Source organism: Oryzias latipes, chromosome 21, assembly GCF_053564925.1.
Source record: "Oryzias latipes strain Hd-rR chromosome 21, Olatipes_Hd-rR_3.1".
In the NCBI taxonomy this organism is placed as follows: Eukaryota; Metazoa; Chordata; class Actinopteri; order Beloniformes; family Adrianichthyidae; genus Oryzias; species Oryzias latipes.
Genome location: NC_136257.1, coordinates 10,023,657 through 10,047,730, shown reverse-complemented (window position 1 = coordinate 10,047,730; position 24,074 = coordinate 10,023,657). Strand labels below are relative to the sequence as shown.

Here is a 24,074-nt window from a genome sequence, read left to right as displayed (position 1 = left end):
CGTTTTTTCCTGTTAGAAGATCAACTATGGAAAACAAATGACAGCCCGAGCTGCTTTACGCTCATAGTGCACATTCACACACAGATGGAATCTCGTTTTCCTTACACTGATGCCCACCCGGAGCAATTTGGGGTACGCTTTCTTGCTTTGACACAGACGTGTGTTTTTCTGATCAATGGTAGACCGCTCAACCAAAAGCACCACGCCCACCCCCCATAAGCTTTTAGTTATGCATCGCCTTCTGCCTGTAACACAACTGAGATGAAACTGTCATATTTAATTCCCCTTTGTGCATTTTCTGTTATAAGAAGCAAAAAGAAGAGTCTTTCAGACAAATTCTTATAATTTATTGCTATTTAGAATCTTAACTATTCTATCTGAAGTTCTGGTTTTCTTAACATTGTGTTTGTTACTTTTTATTGTACTTTACTTGTCTTTGTTCTGTTGTTTAACCCTTTTGCTTTTATGACGTGCTGTTGAGCTCTTAGCCAAGCTGCCCATGAAAAAGATTTTTTTCTTAATGTTTTTTTTTTCAGGTTAAAAAGCTTAAAAAAGCAAAGGTAGTGACACCAATTATTAGTTTGATTAGGATTTTTCTTCTGCTGGCTAACTTTTCATTTTGGAAATCTGCTCGGTCTTTGAGGTGTTTATCCAAAAGGCTGGAATATCTGTTTAAAGACCCACTCCCATCATCTATTGGTCTATTTTCTAAGTTTTCCCAGTAGTCTTTTAATTATGATTATGCTGTTTTTGGCAAAATCAAAAAAACGGTGTCGTTTTCTCGGACATAGTTTCTGCAGAGCGTCAGGAGTTCGTTCGAAATTCACGTCAGAATTTTGGGCAGGACTGGCACAGAGCAACCTTGCCCCATGACCCCTGCTCGTTGCTGAGAGCTCTCTATTTACATGCCTACAGCTCTCACACCCCCAACGTAACATTACTGGTGCTACAAAAATGGTGAGTAATATTGGAGCTATCCAGCCGTACAGTTATTAGCACAGTGATACCAGGTCAGACGAGGAAAACAAAGACGTACATGGATCTAGTCGTCTAGAACTTGAATCAGAATGGAGCAGAGCAGGGAATTTGTGGCTTGTCTGTTTTCTGTCACAAATACAATCTTTTTTGCAAACAGAATTTTTTTTCGTCTGCTTCTGATTCACAGCGGCTGGAAAAAACAACTACTCAGAAATGAAGTTTAAATCTTAATTTTGTTACCAAATGTCCACCGTCATCAGAAAAATGCCACAAGAACATGTTAAAACACCAAAAACACAGTTTTCATGGCATAAAACTAAGTTTTGATGTTTTAAGTTTTGTTGTTTTTAGGTTTTATGTAGAGAAGGAAAAATACATATACATATTTTTTGTTGTTTTGTTTCTGTGAACTAGTAGGGGAGACCCCCTCTGAATAGTTAATTGTCTGTTCTAAAAGAATATAAAGCTGCAAGTGAGCAAGATTACCAATGATCGAGTTTTTAAAACTTATAAATATTTTATTATTCAAAACCAGGTGAGTCCTCCATTCAACACAGACGATCTTTGCAAACAGCCATTTCGCATTACGTTTCCCATGATGCATAGCTGCTGTCAAAACAACGCTTCGCCATTTCAGGTTAAGGGGGAATTAGGTCAACCCAGCGGAGGTGGCATTTATTTTCCATTCCGAACGATTATTTTGCTTTCTGTCTTTGAATCATTGGTTTCCGATGAGTGTTTCCTGGTTCGTGCGGACGAGTTTTTCCTTGATGGGTCCGGGTTGAAGTGTGTAGTCCGCGCTTGAGTTTCCCTGCTAACAGCCAACGAAGCTAGCTGTGTGTGTAAACAACGAGGTAGGAGGCTCGGCCGAGCTGTCTTTTCTTGCTGCAGCTTAACGAACACATAACTTCCGAACATTGAGTGAATATTTGACAACTCGTGACATGGTAACGTGGTCGATATCTGTTTTTTGAGATGGTAAATTAAATAGAATAGAAGACGACGCTCAAAGCACACAACATGATGCTAACTTAGTTAGTAGTTATTAGTTAGTAAACGGGTTAAAAGTAACATACTAGAAGGGATACTTCGCGAATGTTCCACATATGCAGTTAGTTTCTCGCCAAAGCATTGTGTTAGCTACTAAACTGTGAGTTTTGGTGAGTGTTCTGCTCCTGAACTGCATGCTGCTGCATATTGAGTGTCTGTGACAGAAGCTGACGTGCTGCTGCTGCTTTCCTCAAAGCTTCTCTGTCTGTCTAATTCCCGATCATGCTATCTGGCGACAGACCACCTTCAAACAGGCTAAAATTCCCCTGTAGAAAACCACATTTGCCTGTCACTTTTAAGAATTAATACAACGATTAGCACCTGTTGCCCATTTAAACCTAATTACCTTTTGTCAATGATTTTTGTGTAACCCATTATAACATCAGTGTAACAGAAAATATATCAGAAATGGATCTAGGGTGGTAAAATACACATAATTTTATTTGAAAGAATAAATGGGTTACTGTATAAAAAACTGGAGCTTTTTGATTGTTTACGGAAAAGCTAGTGGAAATAATCTTAATCTAGGGTCTTTAGTGCAAGAAAAAGGCAATATAAAACACCTCTACACATAGTTTTCTTTATAAAGTTACTTAATCTCAAATTTAGGATGTTATCAAATGAGTGTTAGATAACTTACTGTTGTTTTCTCTTGATGTAGTTTCACAGCGTCATTTTTCCTTATCTAGAAAGGTGCTCCATTCATATTTTCTTCTCTGAAGATAATTCAAAACCGAGGAAATCAAATAGTTTTGTGTGTGTTAAACAGATGCAGTATCTACAATAAAGGCCAAACTCTGAACTCACTTTAGTTTCCAGATTTTTAGCTTGTTGGTCAAAAAGGAATTGATGTAGTTTGATTCTTTAAACCTTTTCTATTAATTGACATTATATTAGTTTAATACTGTTATTTCAACTATAAAAATGATAAACAACTGATAAAAATAAACAAATCATCCATCTACATCCATCAAAGTTAAGACGATGTCTAACTTAAAAGTTAAGGGGAAATAAAGGGGGTTGAATCTCCACTGACTCTCACTGCTAACTAATTTTAGCTCCAAAAAAAGTAATTTATAGTAGCTGTTTTTAAAAAGTAAGGCTAACTAAATAAGCTCTGAGAATCATTTTTATAGCTGAACTCATGTAGAGGTTTTGTTGTGGAAAATTCACTTCTAGACAAAATGTAAAAAATTCTCTAAAAGGAAAAATCAGACAAATGAGCAGTTAAAAAGTGTTTTGGGAGGTTTGCAAGCGTCCAAATGAGCTGAACAAAGATGTTTAGTAAACATGAAGCTTCAGCGGGTTTTCATTTGTCGATGGGAACTGCAAACAACCCTCCTGATCTACAGGCTCCACCGTAATGACACGGCTTTTAGTGTTTACATTCGTGTAGCCTTTTCTGAAGTACTCAGAACACTTTTGAAATGAAAAAAGAGAATTGTTGTTTTCAGTTATAACAGATAAAGAAGGAATCTTAAAGTGATGAGATGTAATTCTGAAAAGGGTTTTTATTCAACAGTGTTCTGAGACATTCTGCACATTCAAAACGTTTTTTGTTTCTCAGAATGAAACGGGTGAAAGGAGGAGAGGAGGGAAGCAACGGCTCCTGCAGTGAAAGCCCGCCGCCGGAGGCCCGCAAGAAGGTGCGGAGAGAGCTGAGCGAGGCGTCGGAGGTGGTCCCCGCTAGGGACGTGTCGGAGTACGACTGGTCCCGGCTGCCCCAGGAGCTCCTGCTGCACATCTTTCAGTACCTGCCGCTGCTGGATCGCGCCTACGCCTCCCAGGTGTGCCGAGGGTGGAACCAGGCTTTCCATATGCCGGAGCTGTGGAGATGCTTTGAGTTTGAGCTTAATCAGCCGGCCAGCTCCTACTTAAAAGCCACACATCCAGACCTTATAAAGCAGATTATAAAGAGACACTCCAACCACCTGCAGTATGTCAGCTTCAAGGTGAGAACGCAGCTCTGGATTCTGCTCTTTTCATGCTTAACTGAATGGAGAGTATTGTCTTTAATTCCTGAAATAACATTGACTCTGTTTCTTCCTGGCAGGTTGACAGCAGCACAGAGTCTGCAGAGGCTGCATGCGACATTCTCTCACAGCTGGTGAACTGCTCCCTGAAGACCTTGGGGCTCATCTCCACTGCCAGACCCAGTTTCATGGAGGTTCCCAAGGTAGAATCATCCTTTACAAGGACCATTATTGTGTCATTTTTGTCTGTGTGCAAAGCAAAAACACAAACACAGCATCCTTCTCTCCGTCAACTTCCTAAATTCATGGATTCTGTCATGCAGTCAAGAATGTCACAAAACAAAAAGGTGTTATCTGTGGTACATTTGTTTGTGCACGGCGACCGCCTGTCATGACAGAGAGCAGAATGCTGTGACCTGGAAAGCAGTCAGTCGCACGTATTCCTTCAAAGACGACGGCATCGCACAAAAGCGCGAGCAGCCTTTTGGAATGCAGAGATCTGAAGGCTGTGTGGGAAGTTTACAGCCCAGAACCCTGCAGATGCTTCGCTCTGGAATTATTCTCACACACCTAAAGCTGATCTATTTTTTATTTTTTTATTCTTGCTTTGCAAATTTTTACATTTATTTTGGTGTGATCTTTTATTTCTGATTCTTTTCTATCTTCTTTAAAGTCCCACTATGATCATCTTTTGATCTATTTTCAAAGCATTTAGTTATGATTTTGCCGTTTTTATGCAATAATCTTGATTTTCATCGGAGTGGGTCTAATCTTGTTGTCGTGTCGTCTCTCCTGACGCCAAATGTTTTTGGTTCTTCAGAAAACAAGAAATAAATGTCTCTTTAAATGCTTTTAGTTATTCCAAGTTCAAGTTGTTTATATTTTTGTGCTTTACAGGATTGACATTCTGTATTTTATTATAGTAGAATGTGAAAACTAACATCCGTATGTCAGAAGACGCTCTTCATCCAGAATTCCTCCAGAGTCGCTCGGATCAAATCTGAAAAATCATGTGGGCATTGTGGTCGTCTTGTCTCGCAGTCCCATTTCATCTCCGCTCTGACCGTGGTGTTCGTCAACTCCAAGTCGCTATCCTCGCTGAAGATTGACGACACCCCTGTAGACGACCCCTCCCTGAAGGTGCTGGTGGCCAACAACAGCGACACCCTGAAGCTGCTGAAGATGAGCAGCTGCCCTCACGTCTCCCCTGCAGGTACGCTCTGGTTCACCACAGTTGAATGATTTAGATTTGGGTTTTTTGGCGTCTTTGCTCCCTTTTTGTGGTAGCAGGTTGTTTAACAGCAGGGTTCCCACACAATTTGCCACGCGAGCTCCTCTTGAGACAACAAGCTCAGAAAGTTCTACATTTATCTAGATCAGTGTTTTTCAACCTTTTTTGAGCCACGGCACACATTAACCTTGACAAAAATCTCGCGGCACACCAGCTTCCAAAAAAAGAAAAGAAAAAAAAAGGAGAAACTCAAAGTCTGTATTGATCTACAGCCCCTCCACAATCTCACATGCATTTTTGTGATAATTGTGGCAGAAAAAGCTGGAAACTGCAGCTGTTTTTTTTCTAAAAGATGTAATAAACGTTGAGTTGGAAGATTTAAAAACTGTTTGATGTGTGTTCGTTGTGGTTTCAAGACGTTAAGAGGAGAGACTCATTGTGCGCCGGGACGCTGTCACTTTAACCCAATGCATCATGGGAGATGTAGTGCAAAAATCCGTCGAACGCAGAAAGACAAGCGTCTCTGAGCTTCATTGTTTTGTCCACTCGTTCCGCGGTCTGACACCGGATTCTGTGGAAATCTGCACCACTTAAGACGAGCTTTAGATGTTATTTTTGTTAGAACTGAGAGACTTTATGAGCAGAATCAGAACAAGGAAGTGAAGACTTTAACCGATTCTGATTGGTCAGACTGATGACGTGTGATTGGACAGCCTCCAAGAATGATTGGTGGAAACAGTTGAAGGGGCGGGACTTTTCAGAAAACGGATTTAGTTGCAGCTAAAACGCGGTACCGTCATTCTTATCAAAATGTCTTTAATAGAATCAAATAAACACAAAGGAAAAAGTATTTTACGATCTTTCATATTCCTAACTACTCAGTGTTTTATCAGGGCCTGTTTGGATGAACACAGAGCTGATATCCTGGAGATGGAAAATGTTGTTAAATCAGTTAATGAGGGCAATTTTCCACGGCACACCTGACCATCTCCCACGGCACACTAGTGTGCCGCGCCATACTGGTTGAAAAACACTGATCTAGAAGTTCAGCAGCTTGCTGAACTGGAACCCGTGTGTACTTGTCAAGGGCGTTGCGGCGCACGGTGTGCCGACAACAGAAGCGTCCCGTGTCTGTTCTGTTCGTGGTTCTTTTTCAGTGACTGACCTCTGGCCAGTCGAGAAACAAAACGTCATATCAGCAGCTACATCCACGGTTTGGAATCTGACTCTGGTTGCTCACACCTTTCTGAGGATTGGGAGGAAGAAAAACTCCATATCTGGTGCTCATCTTTTTTGAGCCTAATTTTGAGACAAGCTACTGGAAGGATAAATCAAATAGCCCTAGGAGCTACATATAAAGAATGTAAAGAAAATTATGCTTAAAGTTGCATTTCTGAGTATTTCTTTATTCAAATCCTTGTGAATCAGGAGCAGACAAAAAATGCTGTTTGAAAAAGCGTATTTGTAACATAGACAATGCACTGGGCGGGCCACAAGCTCCCTGCTCTGCTTCATTCTGGTGCATCCTCTTGCAGACAAACAGATCCATGTACATCTTTGTTTTTTCTCGTGGGAGCTGGAATCTGGATCCAAACTGTACGGCTGGATAGCTCTAGTATTGCTCGCCATTTTTGCTGCACCTAATGTTAGATTGGAGTTGTGAGAGGCTGTAAGCTAGCAGGAGAGAGCGCACACAAAGGGATGATGGGTAAAGGGGGAAGTCCCACCCACGACTCAGAGGTTCTAGTGAACTCCTGCTTCTCTGCAGAAACTGTCCTATAAACAGGTGTTTTAATGTTGCCTATAAACAGCATCATCTTAATTAAAAGACTGCTGGGAACACTTCTCAGTAGATCCAAAGATGATGGGAGTGCCTCTTTGCCCTGAATTCTGTTGCCAAACAATCCTGATAGTTGTTTACATTTTCGGTTTCTAGAATGAAATGGATTTTCTTGGAATGGGTCTGAATTTCCAGCTGAAGTTTTCTGCTTGTTGAGCGTTCCGGAGTCTTGAATGAAGTGGAAAAACTGGACTTCAGAGTGTTTGAATAAACGGTTCTGTTCTGCCTTCAGGGATCCTGTGCGTGGCGGATCAGTGTCACGGGCTCAGAGAGCTGGCGTTGAACTACCACCTCCTCAGTGACGAACTCCTGCTGGCCCTCTCCTCTGAGAAACACGTCCACCTGGAGCACCTGCGCATCGACGTGGTCAGCGAGAACCCGGGCCAGCACTTCCACACCATCAAAAAGAGCAGCTGGGACGCCATGGTGCGGCACTCTCCCAAGTTCAACCTGGTCATGTACTTCTTTCTCTACGAGGACGAGTTTGGCCCCTTCTTCAACGAGGAGATCCCCGTCACGCACCTCTATTTCGGCCGCTCCGTCAGCAAGGAGGTCCTGGGCCGCGTGGGTCTGCACTGCCCCCGGCTGGTGGAGCTGGTGGTGTGCGCCAACGGCCTGCGGCCGCTGGACGAGGAGCTGATCCGCATCGCCAAGCACTGCACCCAGCTGTCGGCCATCGGGCTGGGCGAGTGCGAGGTGTCGTGCAGCGCCTTCGTGGAGTTTGTGAAGATGTGCGGCAGGAGGCTGTCCCAGCTCTCCATCATGGAGGAGGTGTTGATCCCCGATCACAAATACTCCCTGGATGAGATCCACTGGGAGGTGTCCAAGCACCTGGGCCGGGTCTGGTTCCCGGACATGATGCCCACATGGTAGAGGACCTCCGGCGTGTGCGGTTGGTGTTGGACAGCTTTCATCTGCTCAGCTGTAGTAAACAGAGCGCCGCCCAAATTGTAGACTTTCTGTCGACACTGCGGACACTTTCCTCGCCGGCGTGGAGACGGAACTCTTTGAAGCGGTTTTCCCTGTCATTAGAGTAAAGTAATCAGCGTTTTAACACCCGCTTATTCAGCTGTGTGGACTTCAGCTCGCCTGCCTCTGTGTTTAGAGAGATTAGCGTGTGCGGGAGGTTTTCTTTTCTGAACTCAGTGGAGTCAATCGGGACAGCTAGGTGCATGCGTGCTTGGTTTCACACCACCTTTTGGCCTACATTACTCCACTCAGAAACCAACTCTTGGCTCTGTTTTTTTTTTTTGCAGGAAGTCAAACAGCTGCGTTGTGAGACGGGTTTTAAATCATCAAGCGTTCCTGATGTTTTTTTTTTTTTTGGGTTGTTTTTTTTGCAGAGGAGTGGCTGGCTTCCGACGCCTCTTTCCACACAGAAACTGAAGATGCTGACAGTGACGGATATATGTATATAGGTCTTAATGTTTGTGATGTGAAGGTGTACAGTGTTGATCCTTTGTTATTTTTTTTAAACTTTTCTGTGTGTATATTAGCTCAACACTATTTTCTTTACGTTTCAAAAGCTTCTGTACAAACATAGATGGAAAAGCGAGTCCCTGCAGCCAAATGGAGCAAAGCATCTGCTGATTGTTTATTCTGTGTATCACAAAGTATAACTACTAACTGGAAAACCATGTAAATAGGAGAAGCAGGGCTGTATGAGTGGGAGCTACGCATTAGTCTGCTGCCCTTTTATGGCTGACGGCACACAGCGAACCGCTTCAGCGTCACATGATTTAGTTTCTCCTGCGCTCCCATCCACCCTGCAGACCAGGACGTCGCGTCCGTCCCACGCTTTCAGAGAAGCGACGTGCTAAATCAGATCAGTTTTTCTTTCCCATAAGAGGAAAGTTCAATGCATTTGTATGTAAATATATATAAAATGCTGTGTGTTTGATTCTAGAAACGTACTTATTTCTTTATTTAATCCTCGGTCTGGGTTCCATGTTTGCTTAACCTAACAGGCTAAAGCGAGTTATCCTTCAATAGTTGGAGCTTTTTTATGCTTTAGTTGTTAAGCCGTGTAATTTATTGATTTGGCAACTGTTTTATTGGAGGATCATGTTTCTAAATCAATGAAAGGAAGTTCGTTTTTTTGTTTTGCTTTTTTTGGTTGCCAAAGGTGCTCGGAAAAGTCCCCTCCTGCAGGTTTACCGCAGGAAAGTTCCTGTTACACCTGTGGGTCTGTCTGTGCAATCAGAAGATCGGAAAACTGACCTTCAAAAGATCAAAAATCCGTACTTTAATCTGAGATTTTGTTGGATTAATTACAGAAAAAGTGCATTTCAACAGCTGAGCTTCTACAATAACATTCTCACCTTTCTAAATGTCAACATCTACTTTTCAGCACTGAAGTATTTTATTTTTTGTCTAAAAGTGTTTTAATAAATTATTAAAACAGCTGAAAACCTTCATATTTTTAGTATTGTGTAAAAACACATTGTTTTGCTACCAAACTTCATTCCTTGACATTTGAGTTCTGCTCTGCAGTTCCAGGAGGCACAGCTCATCTCTCCGGTTCATCACACCTCTCATGCTTCGGTACAGACGCATATCAGCTAAAAGCTTTTGTTTTCTTTCATCTGCAATTTGGATTTTCCTGTTTTGTGAAACACCTCAGGTTGCAAATGAGAAGCAGCGGGTATTTAAGTCATCTTAAACGAGCCTCTCATTACTATTTGTTTAGAAATGTCTAAGTAATCAATCAACAGTTAACCAGCGCTGATTTAGTTTGGCTTCTGTACGGGGGGGGGGGGGAATGATGATTGTTTTTGCTTTACTGGTCACCAGTCTGAATCCATATACAAACATGTGCTCTTATGAAATAAAAGTATGTGAATGTACTTTATTTGTTGTTTCAACTATTCTCTAATTTCCAAATACAAAAAAATATATTCGTTATTTTTTTTTCTTCTTGGTCTCAGCTTGATTTTTAGTGAGCGTGGAGCTACAGAGGAAACAGTTTCTCATATAAAACCTTACCATAAACTAATACTGGAAGTCATTTTTAACGAATTGGAGGCTAAAAACACTAAAAAAAACAATGTGAAAACTGAGAAAAAGATGTATTTCAAAATGCAAAACAAAACAAAAATAATTGATCTCAAACAGTTTTCAGAGCTTTACAAAAATCCTTGGACTTTAAGAAAAAATGATGAAATTTCAAGCTACGATCTTGTGCCAGAGAATCAATTTTGATTTGATTCTTAACCCTTGTGCTATCTTAGATGACCCCACCCTTACACTGACGTGTTCTCCCTACCATGACAAAAGTGGAAAGATTTCATGTAATCCATGGACACCAGTTAAGATCACAAATCATTGAAGAAAAAAGGTTCAGTGCACTGTCTAGTGGGTCTAGATGACCCAACTCCCAAAGTGCCTAGGATAGCACAAGGGTTATACCACAAAGTTGGAGGAATCTCTGACAGAAAAACTGTTCAGAAAGGAAAATGGTTTCTTGGTTTTAAATTGAACTTGATTTGCCTTTTTTCTGCTCAAACTGTCCCTGAGACAAACTCATTTCACCAACCTGCTCATAAAATTCCTCTGCAAGTCAAATCAAATTTCAGGTAAAGAAAAACATTTCAAGCATTGCCAGCAGTCAATACAAACGACTGTTATATTTCAAGCCATCAGTTTTTCAGTCTATCAGACACATCCAAAGAAGCTCTTAAAAATGATTTTTTTTATCCAATCCTTTTTTAATTTATCGCAATCATTCAAGAGGTTTTAGAAAAATAACAATTCACAATGTAAATTTTGAGGATAAAAGAATTGCTTGTGTTTTTTTCCCCATCTGATATGAAAAAGTTCTGGATCAGACGTGAATTTTTAAAAAGCCACATGAATTGTCAGGAGTTGGAATTGCTCACTTTTTCCAGTAAAAGACATGAAAACCCTAAAAACTCTCTGTCTTTCTAGACTGTTAAGGCAAAGGCACTTCTTCATAAACTATCTGCATGTACGGATACTTCATTGGCAGATGCCAATACTCAAAGTTGTAGTAAAGGTAAAAAGTCTTGTCCAACACGATCTTCTTGTAGGCCTCCAGCAGGGTGAAGGCGAAGTCTACGAATGACTGGTGTGGCCTGAAGGTGAAGTAGAACTTGCGGATGTCCGCCGCCAGGTTCTGCAGCGCCGGCGTTCCGAATATGGCGCTGTCGTTGCCCAGGTACGTGGGCTCTCCGCTGTACAGGTAGATCTTGGTGTAGTACGTCGGCGAGCGGCTGGACAGTTTGGCGCCCAGCTCCTTCAGCTTCCTGTAGGTTCGGTGGACGAACTGGGAACAGTCGTAGGACTCGAACCACACCGTGGAGTTGGGGGCGGGGTCAGAGCGCACGGTCCAGGTCTCATAGTAGATCCCAGTGCGGTTGTCATCCTGCACCCACTGAGCCATGTGGTTGAACTGACTCCCTAAAGAAGAAAACTGCGTTGAACTTGAAAACCAAAAAAAACCAAATCTACTTTTAACATTAAAGCTGCCTAAAGTAAATAAATAGGCATACATTTGGTACATATCATGTAGCTCCTATACAAAACTTTAGAATGACTCAAAAAAAAGGTTTTTTGAGCCAAAGACTTTGTACGTTTTATGCTTTTGGAAATATTTTTTGGGGTTTTTTGATTCTTCGTCGAGGAAGACAAAAGATTTAGAACATTTATATAAACAATTATTAACATTAACCTTAATATTACTGGTATCTTAAAAAATTATTTAAAAAATGAAATAAAAAATACACACATACACACACATAGAGACAGGACAAAGAAAATGTTTGGGCAAAAAGTAGAAGACATGTTTCTTCAAATTCTCTAGCTTCTCACAAGTGGAAAACTGTCTAAAATTCTGTAATCTTCCTGTATTTTTCTTTCTGTAAATATCGCACACACGCACACAAATAAATATAAAGACTATATATAAATACTTTTTTTTTTTCTTGTGTTAATCTGGTCATAGATCTATTTCTAAAACGTTTTTTACTTCCTGTTTTGATTTCTTTCGATGTACATGGCATTATTTTTATTACAGATTATCTTTACAGTTCTGCAATTCTTGATTATCTACCTATTTTATATATTACATCAAAGCTCAAAAAGAGTTAAAAAAAAAGAAAACAGAGAAGATTCAAATATTTCCACCTAACTCCATCAATTAGAAAAGTCTACAACTTCTAGTTTTTCTAAAAAAAAATGTTTTGGTAAATTTGTTGTAGCTGCTTTTAGACATCATTGTTAAATAATCTATTGGGATACATTTGAAAAATTACAATTGAGAAAAAGTCCCTCACATGAACCAACAACTTTAGATTTGGATTGAATTATTATTATATTTTCTATTTAATTTGTGATTATGGCCCCTTAACATGACTGCAGTCTAACAAGGCGGTGTACATTAAAAGCTCAAAACATTCAAAACAACAACTAAAAGGTTAAAACGATTAAAAGTGAAATGGTATAAAATAAGAAACATAGTAAAGCTACTGATAAAAGCAAAAACAAAATAAAATACAGCAGCCGTGTCAAAAGCCTGGCAATAAAACAGGTTTAAGAAGCCTCTCCGAAAACTCACAGTCAAATATCAATAGTTTGAATTGGACACAGATATTTTTCGGATGACTTCTGATGAAGAAGATTTTGGAATTCAGTGTCTCCTATTTTCTTTAGCGTTTAAATGAATGCCATTCAGAGTATTTGATGAGACAGAGTAGGAAACTCAAAGAGCCGTTTGTGACCATCAGAGGTTTTCTCTGTGCGCCACTTCCAACCTTAAAGCAGGCAAGCAGGCAGAGGAAAACCCTCTGAGGACCTTCCTGTCAGCTTAAAAAATGAACTCAAGGCTTTGATTCAACCTGTCCGACGAGTCTCATGGCCAGGTGGGAATTTAACCCAGACAGCATGACGGTTTGCATTCATTCTGCCATGTGTTTCATCAGTGAAGGATTTCTTTTTATCCACAGTTTCAACAGACATTATTGTTCACTGTATTATCGTAGTATTTGTATTATTACAGGCTTAGAGACGCGTATGGAGCTAACTTTTAGAGGACACACCTTTGACCTTAAGGGTGGTTGAAGGGTGCCTGCAGGCGAAAAATGGGCAAACCTGTATGGAGCACAGGAAATAGAAAAAATGCTCGCGCACATTTTTTTTCTTTGAGCATGCTGCATGCACACACCATATTCAGGCATGGTGTGCGGCCTTTCATCTCCTACAGGCACTCGCGTACGTGCATGAGTGCAGCATTGGAGTGTGGTCAGAGACGAGCCAGTTCTCGCACCTTACTGACGACTAGAGTGCGATGTAGGGACACCATGACAATGGTACGTTCCATTTTCAGGTCGTCCCTTAAACTACGTTCGCACACACCCCAGCAACGCACGTTCAAGCCACCATTCTTAATGAAAAGTCTACGAATGGTTGGGGTGTAAAATCCTCCCAAGCCCCAGAAATGCAAAAAAACTATGCTAACTGTGCTCTGCTACTTGATTTTTCTTCAAGGCTTTATGTTGGACATTTCTGACACAACCCTCAGCGTTTACCCGGGCTTGGGACCGGCACAAATGTGACACTGGCTTATGCCCTGTTGAGACTATATATTTTTTTTACATTTATTTTTGAGTGAGTGAGTGAGTGAGTGAAGTGAGTGGAGTGAGTGGAGTGAGTGAGTGAGTGAGTGAGTGAGTGAGTGAGTGAGTGAGTGAGTGAGTGAGTGAGTGAGTGAGTGAGTGAGTGAGTGAGTGAGTGAGTGAGTGAGTGAGTGAGTGAGTGAGTGTTTTTGGTTTTTATTTATTTTAAGCCAGTCTGTCTGTTTATCCATCTCTGTTCTGTCTTTACTTTATTAACATCTTATTTATTTATTACATACTTTGTGTCACTTGTATTTATCTATTTTTAAGTTTATCTTTGTGGGTAGCTACGCACATTTTTAAGACCCTTTTCGAGATCTACATACAAAACATGCGCCCATTGAACGTGCATTGACAAATAAACCAGGATAAACTTTGACTTGGCTTTGGTTAAGGACGTATGGATGGCGTGCGTCTCAATCCACAAAAGTGCCAACCATGAATTTGGAAATTGTGGTTTGTGCCCAGCTGGAATTCTAAGACACCAAGTTTGTCATATCATGGAATAAAGCTGTGAAGGAAAAAGCCTGGAGGAAGATTCACCAGATTTGCAGCGTTTTTCACATTAAGCCTCTTCTAACTGTAGGTGGCGGACAGGTGCTGGTAAACAGTAGTAAAAAGACGCCCCACCCTTCCTGTCCTCCACATGGGTACATGTGACTACGGCTGTCGTCTAAATGTCCTTATGGTCAAATCATTTCCAGTTTTTTAAGGAGTTTCATCTTTCTTGCTTCATTTCTGTTTACAACCATTTCAGAATCAATGTATGCTTTCCATAAATTGGTTTTCAGTAAATTTGTATTTATCATCACCTTTAAATGACACCAGTGAACACTGTGAGGTTTTATTTGTCCTTAACAGTTTTGTTGACCTCTAACCTGTGACTTCTCCTATTTTCTCCAGGGTGCCGTTCTGCGACCAGTGCAGGTCATCGATGCCTTCGAAGAAGCAGGCCGCTCCCTGGTTGCACCAGAATGGTGCGGGCGCCTCCTGTCTGAGGTGAGGGAAGGTGCAATTGCCCAGCTGAAACAGCTCGTACCACTCCATGGTGTAGTTGGCTCCTGTGTGTGAACTGCTGAAGCCGATGGCATCGTGCATGATGTGCTGCAAACAGAAACAGGTGGGAACTGGGCACTGCTGGGCTTTGTGGATAAAGTCACCCAGCTGCATTTCTGACAGCTTCGCTGGATTTCATCTCCTGGCATACTCTGATACTCTACCAGGAACTGGTTTGAGAAGATCATCTGACACAGTCATCTGTACAAATGTTGTTTCTTTCCTTTTAAATAACAGCTACCTCCAGATCTACTTCAAACCTTTCTCTTTGACCTCACCAGATGCATCCACAGTATTGCGTGTTTCAGGTTTTATTATTGCAGAAAAGTGATCCACTGCACTCATGGCGTGTTTTCATGGAGAAGAAAAAAAACAAAAACACTTACAACTTTGCCCAGCAGATCGCCATACTTGAATTCCCACACTGGCGTCTGCAGCCTGTACACGGAGATGACGTCATCTTCTCTCATGTAAGGTATGCGACCATCTCGGTCTCCAGTTGGGCAGAACGGGTACAGAGCTTCACAATAAGAGTCTGCAGTCGGACGATGATCGAAGCGTCTGGTAGAGAAAGCGAAGATGACGATCACCCAACCTCCTGGATTTCTTTTGCGGTCATTGAGTTATGAAATCAGTGCTACATTAGTATTAAACAGAGTTTTCAATGTATGTCTCATAAAGAGAGTCCCTAAAATTAATGAGCTACAATTTGGTATTAAGACAATTCGTTTTTTTATTGCATCAATACTTAAAATACTAAAGGTAGCATTCAGAAGCATAGTTTTCTTCACATATAATCAAATATAAGCATATAAACTATAATCTTCAGATATTTCAACAATCTGGCCTCAAAAAGTTCACAGAATTCCTACTTGCATTTTTGTTTTTTCCACTTTTCCTTCCAGAACATTGTCTTCTTTAGTTGATATAAACTTTGAGAATTTTTCAGTTAAAAAGGCCAAACAATATTTGCAAAAAATTAGATTTTTGCTTACCTTTTAACATTAATTGTTGTATTTAAATAGCCACATGAAGGAGTTCTGCATCTGGTAACTGAGTTATATTCAATTTATTGTAGTATTTTATCATTTAAGTTTTTAATAAATCATTTATTATTATTATTATTTAGGCAAAATATACATTTAGTAGTTTTTTTATACATTTTGAGATTTTAGGGAATTTCTTAGGCTTCATTTAGTTCTGAAAGCTAAATTAAAACGTTTTAAAAATAATTTAGCATCTATGAGTTGATTTTTCTATTTCTACAACTAACATCGGTTGCCACTGTACTTCATTTTGGCCTCAAAGTAAATGAACATTCATTAAATATGTTAAAAAGTCAGTAATTGGATAAAAGCATTGCAGAGTCCAGAGTTTCGTGAGTCACTTGAACGCCGCACAGCTTTCATAGCTCGTCGTTTTTGTGAGGCTGTTAGACTTTCAATGCTCCCCTTAATGCGGTGACACAAGAACTCGATTTAAAAAGGGGGAAAACACAACAAAACATGCGTAGGACAGCTCGAATAAAGTCGAAACGGTCGGTCACATGACCTGGCACCCCGTAAATCCTACCTGTACGGTACGGGCCACTGCTGCTGTCCGTCAACCCCGAACCGAGCAGCCGCTTCGAGACACAGCAGCAGCTTCAGAAGGACGGTGAACTCCATGTGGGAAAACCTGAAGACACCAAAAGTCAGCGAGAAGCTGTGAAAGCTGCTTTTGACTCTAATCTAAGTTTACTTCCTCAAAGTTGAACACGTGGTTTTGTTTTGAATCACGTGACATATCTGAGGGAGAGGAATAAAGTCCTGAACTGTTGGATTCATCAGAAAACAGGCACATGAGAGCTTTACGTTATTTTACGTTACATTTTAGGTATTACATTATTAATTATTCATAGATGTTAATTGCTTATTTGTGTATTATTTTTATTTTAGTTTATAATGCAATTTGTTAAATAATCTATGAAGAAAACCTCAAATTTGGGGTCTTTTTTGATAACCAAATACAATTTTAACAACATTTACATACTTGTTCGTGCGTGCGTGCGTGTGTGTGTGAGTGAATCTGTGTCTGTCTATCTATATGTGAACTATTAATGGGCTATTGACATCATCCTAGATCAGGGGTGTCAAACTAATTTTGGGTCGGGGGCCACATTCAACCCCTCTGATCTCAATTGGGCCGGACCAGAAAAGCAAAATAAAGCAGCTTTGTTTTTTTGTTTTTTACTCAGTTGAAAAAAATGCCTCAACCAACATGGTAGCCTTATCACTTATTATTACATATAAATTCATTCATTCACAGAGGCCAATGGATCTCAAATTAAATGCATTTCACTTTTCTTAAAAATCGGTTTGTTCAATTTTATGCAGACTGAATATTTTACATCTGACACTGAAGCAATCCTGATAGTAACCTCAAAAGGGGGCTACGGAAAAAAATGAAACCCCCTGCCAAAAATCTAAATGTGCAAATCAATGAAAACTTGAACTAAATTAATCTTGAAACATTTGTGAACATAACAAGAATTTGGAGTTAACCTCCCTTTCTCTCCTGAAACTTCACCTGGCCATCAATATCAGGATTCAGATCCATTTTAGGTTGATTGATTGTGTATTTTGCAAAGGTGTGTTTTTGTGTGTCTGCGTGTGCTTCTTTACCCTAAAAATAGATTTTTGGTAAAAACAATAATTACACCCCCCCCCCCCCCAAAAAAAAAACAAAAACCTTCCCCCATTTCAGAGCTGATTGCATCACTAAGCATCACACCACCAATGATGTAATCGATACATCAGATTAACTTTTGATGTCAAATGATGTCACATGACTTTAAATTAAAACATTTGATGTCAAATGATGTCATATGATGTAACATTATCTGTCATGAGTTAGTGTTAAAAGTTTACTAATAGGAGCAAAAACCTTGAGATTCTGATCAATTGTTGCACGCAAGTTTCGTATATCGCAAAGAACAAAGTACCAAGTTTAACAAGTGTCTTTGTTTACAAATAACCTTTGCTGTCAAACTAATTAGAATTCTCAAAAAACGTATCATGGAATCATCAAGACACCGTTCTGTCCGAAAATCCCTAAAGAATTTTCAACTCAGCAGTTTGGATTCTGTTGTGGAGAACGAGTCCACTTTTGAATTTGGGTTTCATTCTACTTTCATGGACTGGGATGACATTGACGAAGACAATGATTACTCTCCCCCCCCTTCTGATGATGAAGAGGAATTTCCTGAGACTCCAGAAACTCCTTACTATGATTATTCTCCCCTTTATAAAAATGAGGAGGAAGAATTTCCTGAACCAAAAAGACAGCAGGATTGGGAAAACCCCAAGCCAAAAACCTGCCCGCAAAACCAAACCTTAGGGTTGAAACCCTTAAGTATTGCTCCAATCGTCTCCTTTCGCCCAATTGCATTCTTTCCTGTGAAGCCGGTGTCTGTCCCTAAATCAACTCAGCCTGAGGGAATCAAACCTTTGGGAAAGGGAAAACAAACTACAACTGCTTTGGATGAGCCGACTTCAACATCTGAGTCGACCTCAGTGGAGAACGCAGAAGCACTTCAAGTAGAGAACACTGCTGTGAAAAGTGAAGTAGAGTGTCTGAAGGAACTTCTTCAGCAGAAAGATCAGAAGCTGGCGGATGCTGAAAAGCTGAAAGCTGATCACTTTGAAGAGCAGATGAGCCACAAGACAGAACTTTTACCAAAAGCTGAAACCTCTTTGAGCCACATGACTGAAGCACAAAATAAGCTGGCTAAAGAAAGAGAAGAAAACACCTCCCTCAAGCAAGAAATGGCTGAACTAAGAAAAGCTCATGAGGAGGATAAGGCCGCCACTGAAAAGAAGTTTTTGGAATTGCTCTCTAATAATGAGAAGAGCATGGAAGAGTTAAGAGAAACCATCACAGAAAAAGAGACCATCATGAGCAAATTTGAAAAGGTCTCCAGGACAAGGATCGTAAAACTACTCGGTCAGATTGACGACCTAAAAATGGAGCAACAGAAGAAAGATTACATGCTGCGGGAAGCTGCTGGGAAAGCCGAACACCTTGAAGAACAGATGAGCCAAGAAAGACAGCAATGGCAGGAAGACAAGTCCTCCGTCTTACAAGAAATCGCTCATCTAAAGACAGCTCTGAAGGACAAGGAGACTGAGGTGACCAAATCTAAAAGAGTCTCCAAGAAAAAGAATGTCCAACTACTCCGTCAGATGGACGACCTAAAAGCGCAGCATGAGCAGGAACATTTGGACCTCACCAGCCAATTGGAAATGCAGAAAGAGTGTCTTCTTAACTACCATGAGCTGACATTAACAGAAGCATATAATCAGCTGGCTAAAGAAAGAGAAGAAAACCTCTCCCTCAAGCAAGAAATGGCTGAACTAAGAAAAGTTCATGAGGAGGAAAAGGCCGCAATAAAAAATTCTAATGCAGCCTCAAGTGGTGAGATCTTCAAGCTACAATGTCAGATTGAGGGACTAAAACGGGAGCACGAGAAGGAATTTACGGGTCTCATCAACAATTTTGAAAAGGAGAGAAAGGATCTTGAAGAACACTATAATAGGAAGTTAAATTCCCAAATGGATCAGATGGAAGGCGAAATAAAAAGATGTCAGGAGGAAAAAGACTCCCTGCTGGAAGAAATTGGTGAATTACAAAGGAATTGTGAGAAGCATAAGGCAGCATGTCACCGAACTGAAAATAAGGAGATGGAAAAATTACAAAGAACCATCAGAGAAAAAGATGCCATCATAAGCCAGTCTGAAGTCATTTGGAGCAAAAAGCTGGAGCAAAGAGACCAACAGCTTGAGACAATAACACAGGCCGCTCTCAAGAATAAAATGGACCTCAGCAGGGAAATACACCTGTTGCAAGAAAGGATTGAACAAGAGAGGATCAAAACAAATGTAGCCAAACTCAGCTTTGACCTGAAGGTAAAGGAGTCCACCAAATTAAGAGCTGCTTTGGTCCAGAAAGAACTGGAAGGCCAGAAGCAGCTGGAACAAGAAAGACAACAGCTGGAAGAAGAAAAGTCCACCCTTTCACAACAAATCGCTCACCTGAAGAAAGTTGTCAAGAAGAAAAAGACCATCATCAGAAAAACTCAAGAGGATTTCCAGGTCCAAATTCATCAACTACAGCAGCAGGTGGATGAGCTGAAAGAGAAGACCACAAAGAAAGGTGTTGGTCGGAGGCTCCTGAACCTGTTTAGAAGGTCTAGAAAAAAGGACTGAGTGGACCTCGACCACAGCCCCCCCCCCCCCCACACACACACACAACAATTCCAGGTTCAATTCCCGCCCTGCACACCCTTGTGTCAAAGTGTCCTTGAGCGAGACACTGAACTCCACCTTGCCTCTGGTGGAAGGTTGGTGCCAGTGTTCAGCAGTGAGTCGCCACCAGTGTGTGAATGTGTGTGTGAATGTGTGTGTGAATGGGTCTGTGACTGTAAAGCGCTTTGGACCTTCGAAAAGGTAAAAAAGCGCTTTATAAGTATACGCCATTGACCTCACACACACCAAGCCCCCCCAAAGCCCTTACACACACTAAGCCCCCAACACCCACACACATTTAGGCTTTGACTCTTTTAACACCTTAGATGGAGTTATGACCGTCCAAGAACGGCCAAACTGTAGGAAAAGCTCCAGTGTTAAAGAGTTAAACATTTAATTACTGTTGTGTGGGTAAAAACTGCTGTGGGCTTTTTCTGTTTTTCTATTCTAAATGTGTATCTTGTAAATATGTATATTCTAGTCTATTTTTTATTTTATTGTTTTAAAGGGAACTTTCCTTGACACCCCTTTTACATCTTAGCTAGGTTTTCTTTAACTACTTTGGTTCTGTTTTACTTTTTATCTTAGTTTTTATTTTGTTTGATGATAAAAAAAATATTTTATTTTAGTGATAGCCCAGTTATATTTTTCTCGTTGGTTAGGCAAATGTATTGCCCCCCCCCCCCCCCCCGCCCTCCTTTGATCTAAAAAGGGTTTTCTCCAGGCGCTCTGGTTTCTCCCTCTGTCCAAAAAAAAATCCCCCCAATGTCTAATCTCCTAATACTTAGAATAAATAAATAAATAAAATGAAATAAAATAAATATCTTATAAAAGCTATTTTAACTACAGGGTTTTCTCCAGGCGCTCTGGTTTCTCCCTCTGTCCAAAAAAGCCCCAAACTCTGATCTAATACTTAGAATGAAGAAATAAATAAAATGAAATAAAATAAAAAAATAGCAAAAGTATCATGTATCTTAAAAGTAAAATTAAAAAGCAAAAAAAAAAAAAAAAATTCCCCCTCCTTGAATTGCCACCTTATCGCGGTGGAGGGGTTTGCGTGCCCAAAAAAACCCCCCATTTGATAGCCCCTGCCAGGCTCTATTGATACAGGGGATGGGCCAGACTAAGAGCAATGCACACAAAGAAAGAACAATGCACTGAGACATTATCATGGTTGAAGTTTACTCTGTCTATAGAGTTACCGAAGCCTTACTCTCACACCGCTGTCCTTACAGGTGGAAACCTTCTGTCTGCAGGTAAAAATGGGCAAATCTGTCAAATCAGTCTCGGTCTGAAACTATAAACAGAATCCAAAGTAAAAATACTTCCAAAGCAAACGGTCAGGAATGAGATTTTTTACCTGGGTGGATGGTTGCTTCACTCTGAGATTTTCTAAAGAAATGAGTCAGAGTTAAAACAGTTTCATCACTAAATGTGCAGAAGAAAAAGTAAAGCTCTCTGCTGTGCGTTTCCTAAACACATATGTGCCGTGGCTCAGAAGGGTCACAACACTACACAAAATAACAGAATGCGATTTGTCACAACACTAAAATATTAACTCACAACACAAAACAATAACTCACAACACAAGAACTCACAACACAATAACTCACCACATAATAACTCACAACAAAAGAACTCACAACACAAAACAATAACTCACAACACAAGAACTCACACACAATAACGCACAACACAAAACAATTAACTCACAACACAAAACAAGAACTCTCAACACAATAACTTACCACACGAAACAATAACTCACAACACAAAACAATAACTCACAACACAAAACTATAACTCACAACACAAATCAATGACTCACAACACAAATCAATAACTCTCACCACGAAACAATTAATCACAACACGAATCAATAACTCACAAAACGAATCAACAACTCTCAACATGGAGCAATAATTCTCAAAACGAAACAATAACTCACAACACGAAACAATGACTCACAACACGAAACAAAAACTCACAAGACATATCAATAACTCACAAAACGAATCAATGACTCACAGCACGAATTAGTAACTCAACAAGAATCCATAACTCTCAACACGAATCATTAACTCTCAATACGAAACAATAACTCACGAAACAATAACTCACAACATGAAACAATAACTCACGAATCAATAACTCACAACAAAAATCAATAACTCTCAACACAAAACAATAACTCACGAAACAATAACTCACAACACGAATCAATAACTCTCAACACGAATTAATAACTCTCAACACGAATCAATAACTCTCAACACGAAACAATAACTCACGAAACAATAACTCACAACATGAAACAATAACTCACGAATCAATAACTCACAACACGAAACAATAACTCACAACACAAATCAATAACTCTCAATACGAAACAATAACTCACGAAACAATAACTTACGATTTGAAACAATAACTCACGAATCAATAACTCACAACACGAAACAATAACTCACGAAACAATAACTCAACACGAATCAATAACTCTCAACACGAATTAATAACTCACAACACAAATCAATAACTCTCAATACGAAACAATAACTCACGAAACAATAACTTACGATTTGAAACAATAACTCACGAATCAATAACTCACAACACGAAACAATAACTCACGAAACAATAACTCACAACACGAATCAATAACTCACAAGACGAATTAATAACTCTCAACATGGAACAATAACTCTCAAAACGAAACAATAACTTACAACGCGAAACAATGACTCACAACACGAATTATTAACTCAATACGAAACAATAATTCACAACATGAAACAATAACTCATGAAACAATAACTCACAACATGAAACAATAACTCATGAATCAATAACACACAACATGAATTAATAACTCTCAACACAAAACAATAACTCACAATACGAATCAATGACTCACAACACGAATCAATCACTCTCAACACAAATCAATAACTCACGAAACAATAACTCACGAAGCAATAATTCACAACATGAAACAATAACTCATGAAACAATAACTCACAACATGAAACAATAACTCATGAATCAATAACACACAACATGAATTAATAACTCTTAACACAAAACAATAACTCACAATACGAATCAATGACTCACAACACGAATCATTAACCCTCAACACGAATCAATAACTCTCAACACGAAACAATAGCTCACAACACAAATCAATAACTCTCAACACGAAACAATAACTCACGAAACAATAACTCACGAAACAATAACTCACAACATGAAACAATAACTCACGAATCAATAACTCACAACACGAAACAATAACTCACAACACAAATCAATAACTCTCAATACGAAATAATAACTCACGAAACAATAATTTACAACATGAAACAATAACTCACGAATCAATAACTCACAAAACGAAACAATAACTCACAACATAAATCAATAACTCACCACATAATAACTCAAAACAAAAGAACTCACAACACAAAACAATAACTCACAACACAAGAACTCACACACAATAACGCACAACACAAAACAATTAACTCACAACACAAAACAAGAACTCTCAACACAATAACTTACCACACGAAACAATAACTCACAACACAAAACAATAACTCACAACACAAAACAATAACTCACAACACAAATCAATGACTCACAACACAAATCAATAACTCTCACCACGAAACAATTAATCACAACACGAATCAATAACTCACAAAACGAATCAACAACTTAAAAAAGAATCAATAACTCAGAACACGAATTAATAACTCTCAACATGGAGCAATAATTCTCAAAACGAAACAATAACTCACAACACGAAACAATGACTCACAACACGAAACAAAAACTCACAAGACATATCAATAACTCACAAAACGAATCAATGACTCACAGCACGAATTAGTAACTCAACAAGAATCCATAACTCTCAACACGAATCATTAACTCTCAATACGAAACAATAACTCACGAAACAATAACTCACAACATGAAACAATAACTCACGAATCAATAACTCACAACAAAAATCAATAA

The 24,074-nt window shown here is 39.7% G+C and overlaps 2 protein-coding genes across 2 annotated transcripts; one reads left to right on the top strand and one right to left on the bottom strand.

Annotated features, from left to right (window-relative positions):
- The first annotated feature begins 1,529 nt into the window (after nucleotides 1–1,529).
- fbxl3a (F-box and leucine-rich repeat protein 3a) lies at nucleotides 1,530–9,923 on the top strand. Its single transcript, XM_004081459.5, has 5 exons — nucleotides 1,530–1,832; nucleotides 3,596–3,980; nucleotides 4,082–4,204; nucleotides 5,043–5,214; nucleotides 7,305–9,923. Exons 2-5 carry the CDS (start codon nucleotides 3,597–3,599, stop codon nucleotides 7,943–7,945), a joined length of 1,320 nt encoding a protein of 439 aa, XP_004081507.1. The 5' UTR covers nucleotides 1,530–1,832; nucleotide 3,596; the 3' UTR covers nucleotides 7,946–9,923.
- On the bottom strand, nucleotides 9,893–19,928 carry cln5 (CLN5 lysosomal BMP synthase). Its single transcript, XM_078940074.1, has 5 exons — nucleotides 19,833–19,928; nucleotides 16,333–16,437; nucleotides 15,147–15,321; nucleotides 14,583–14,808; nucleotides 9,893–11,491 (listed from the first exon to the last, which is right to left on the bottom strand). Exons 1-5 carry the CDS (start codon nucleotides 19,865–19,867, stop codon nucleotides 11,004–11,006), a joined length of 1,029 nt encoding a protein of 342 aa, XP_078796200.1. The 5' UTR covers nucleotides 19,868–19,928; the 3' UTR covers nucleotides 9,893–11,003.
- Between the last annotated feature and the right edge of the window lie 4,146 nt (nucleotides 19,929–24,074).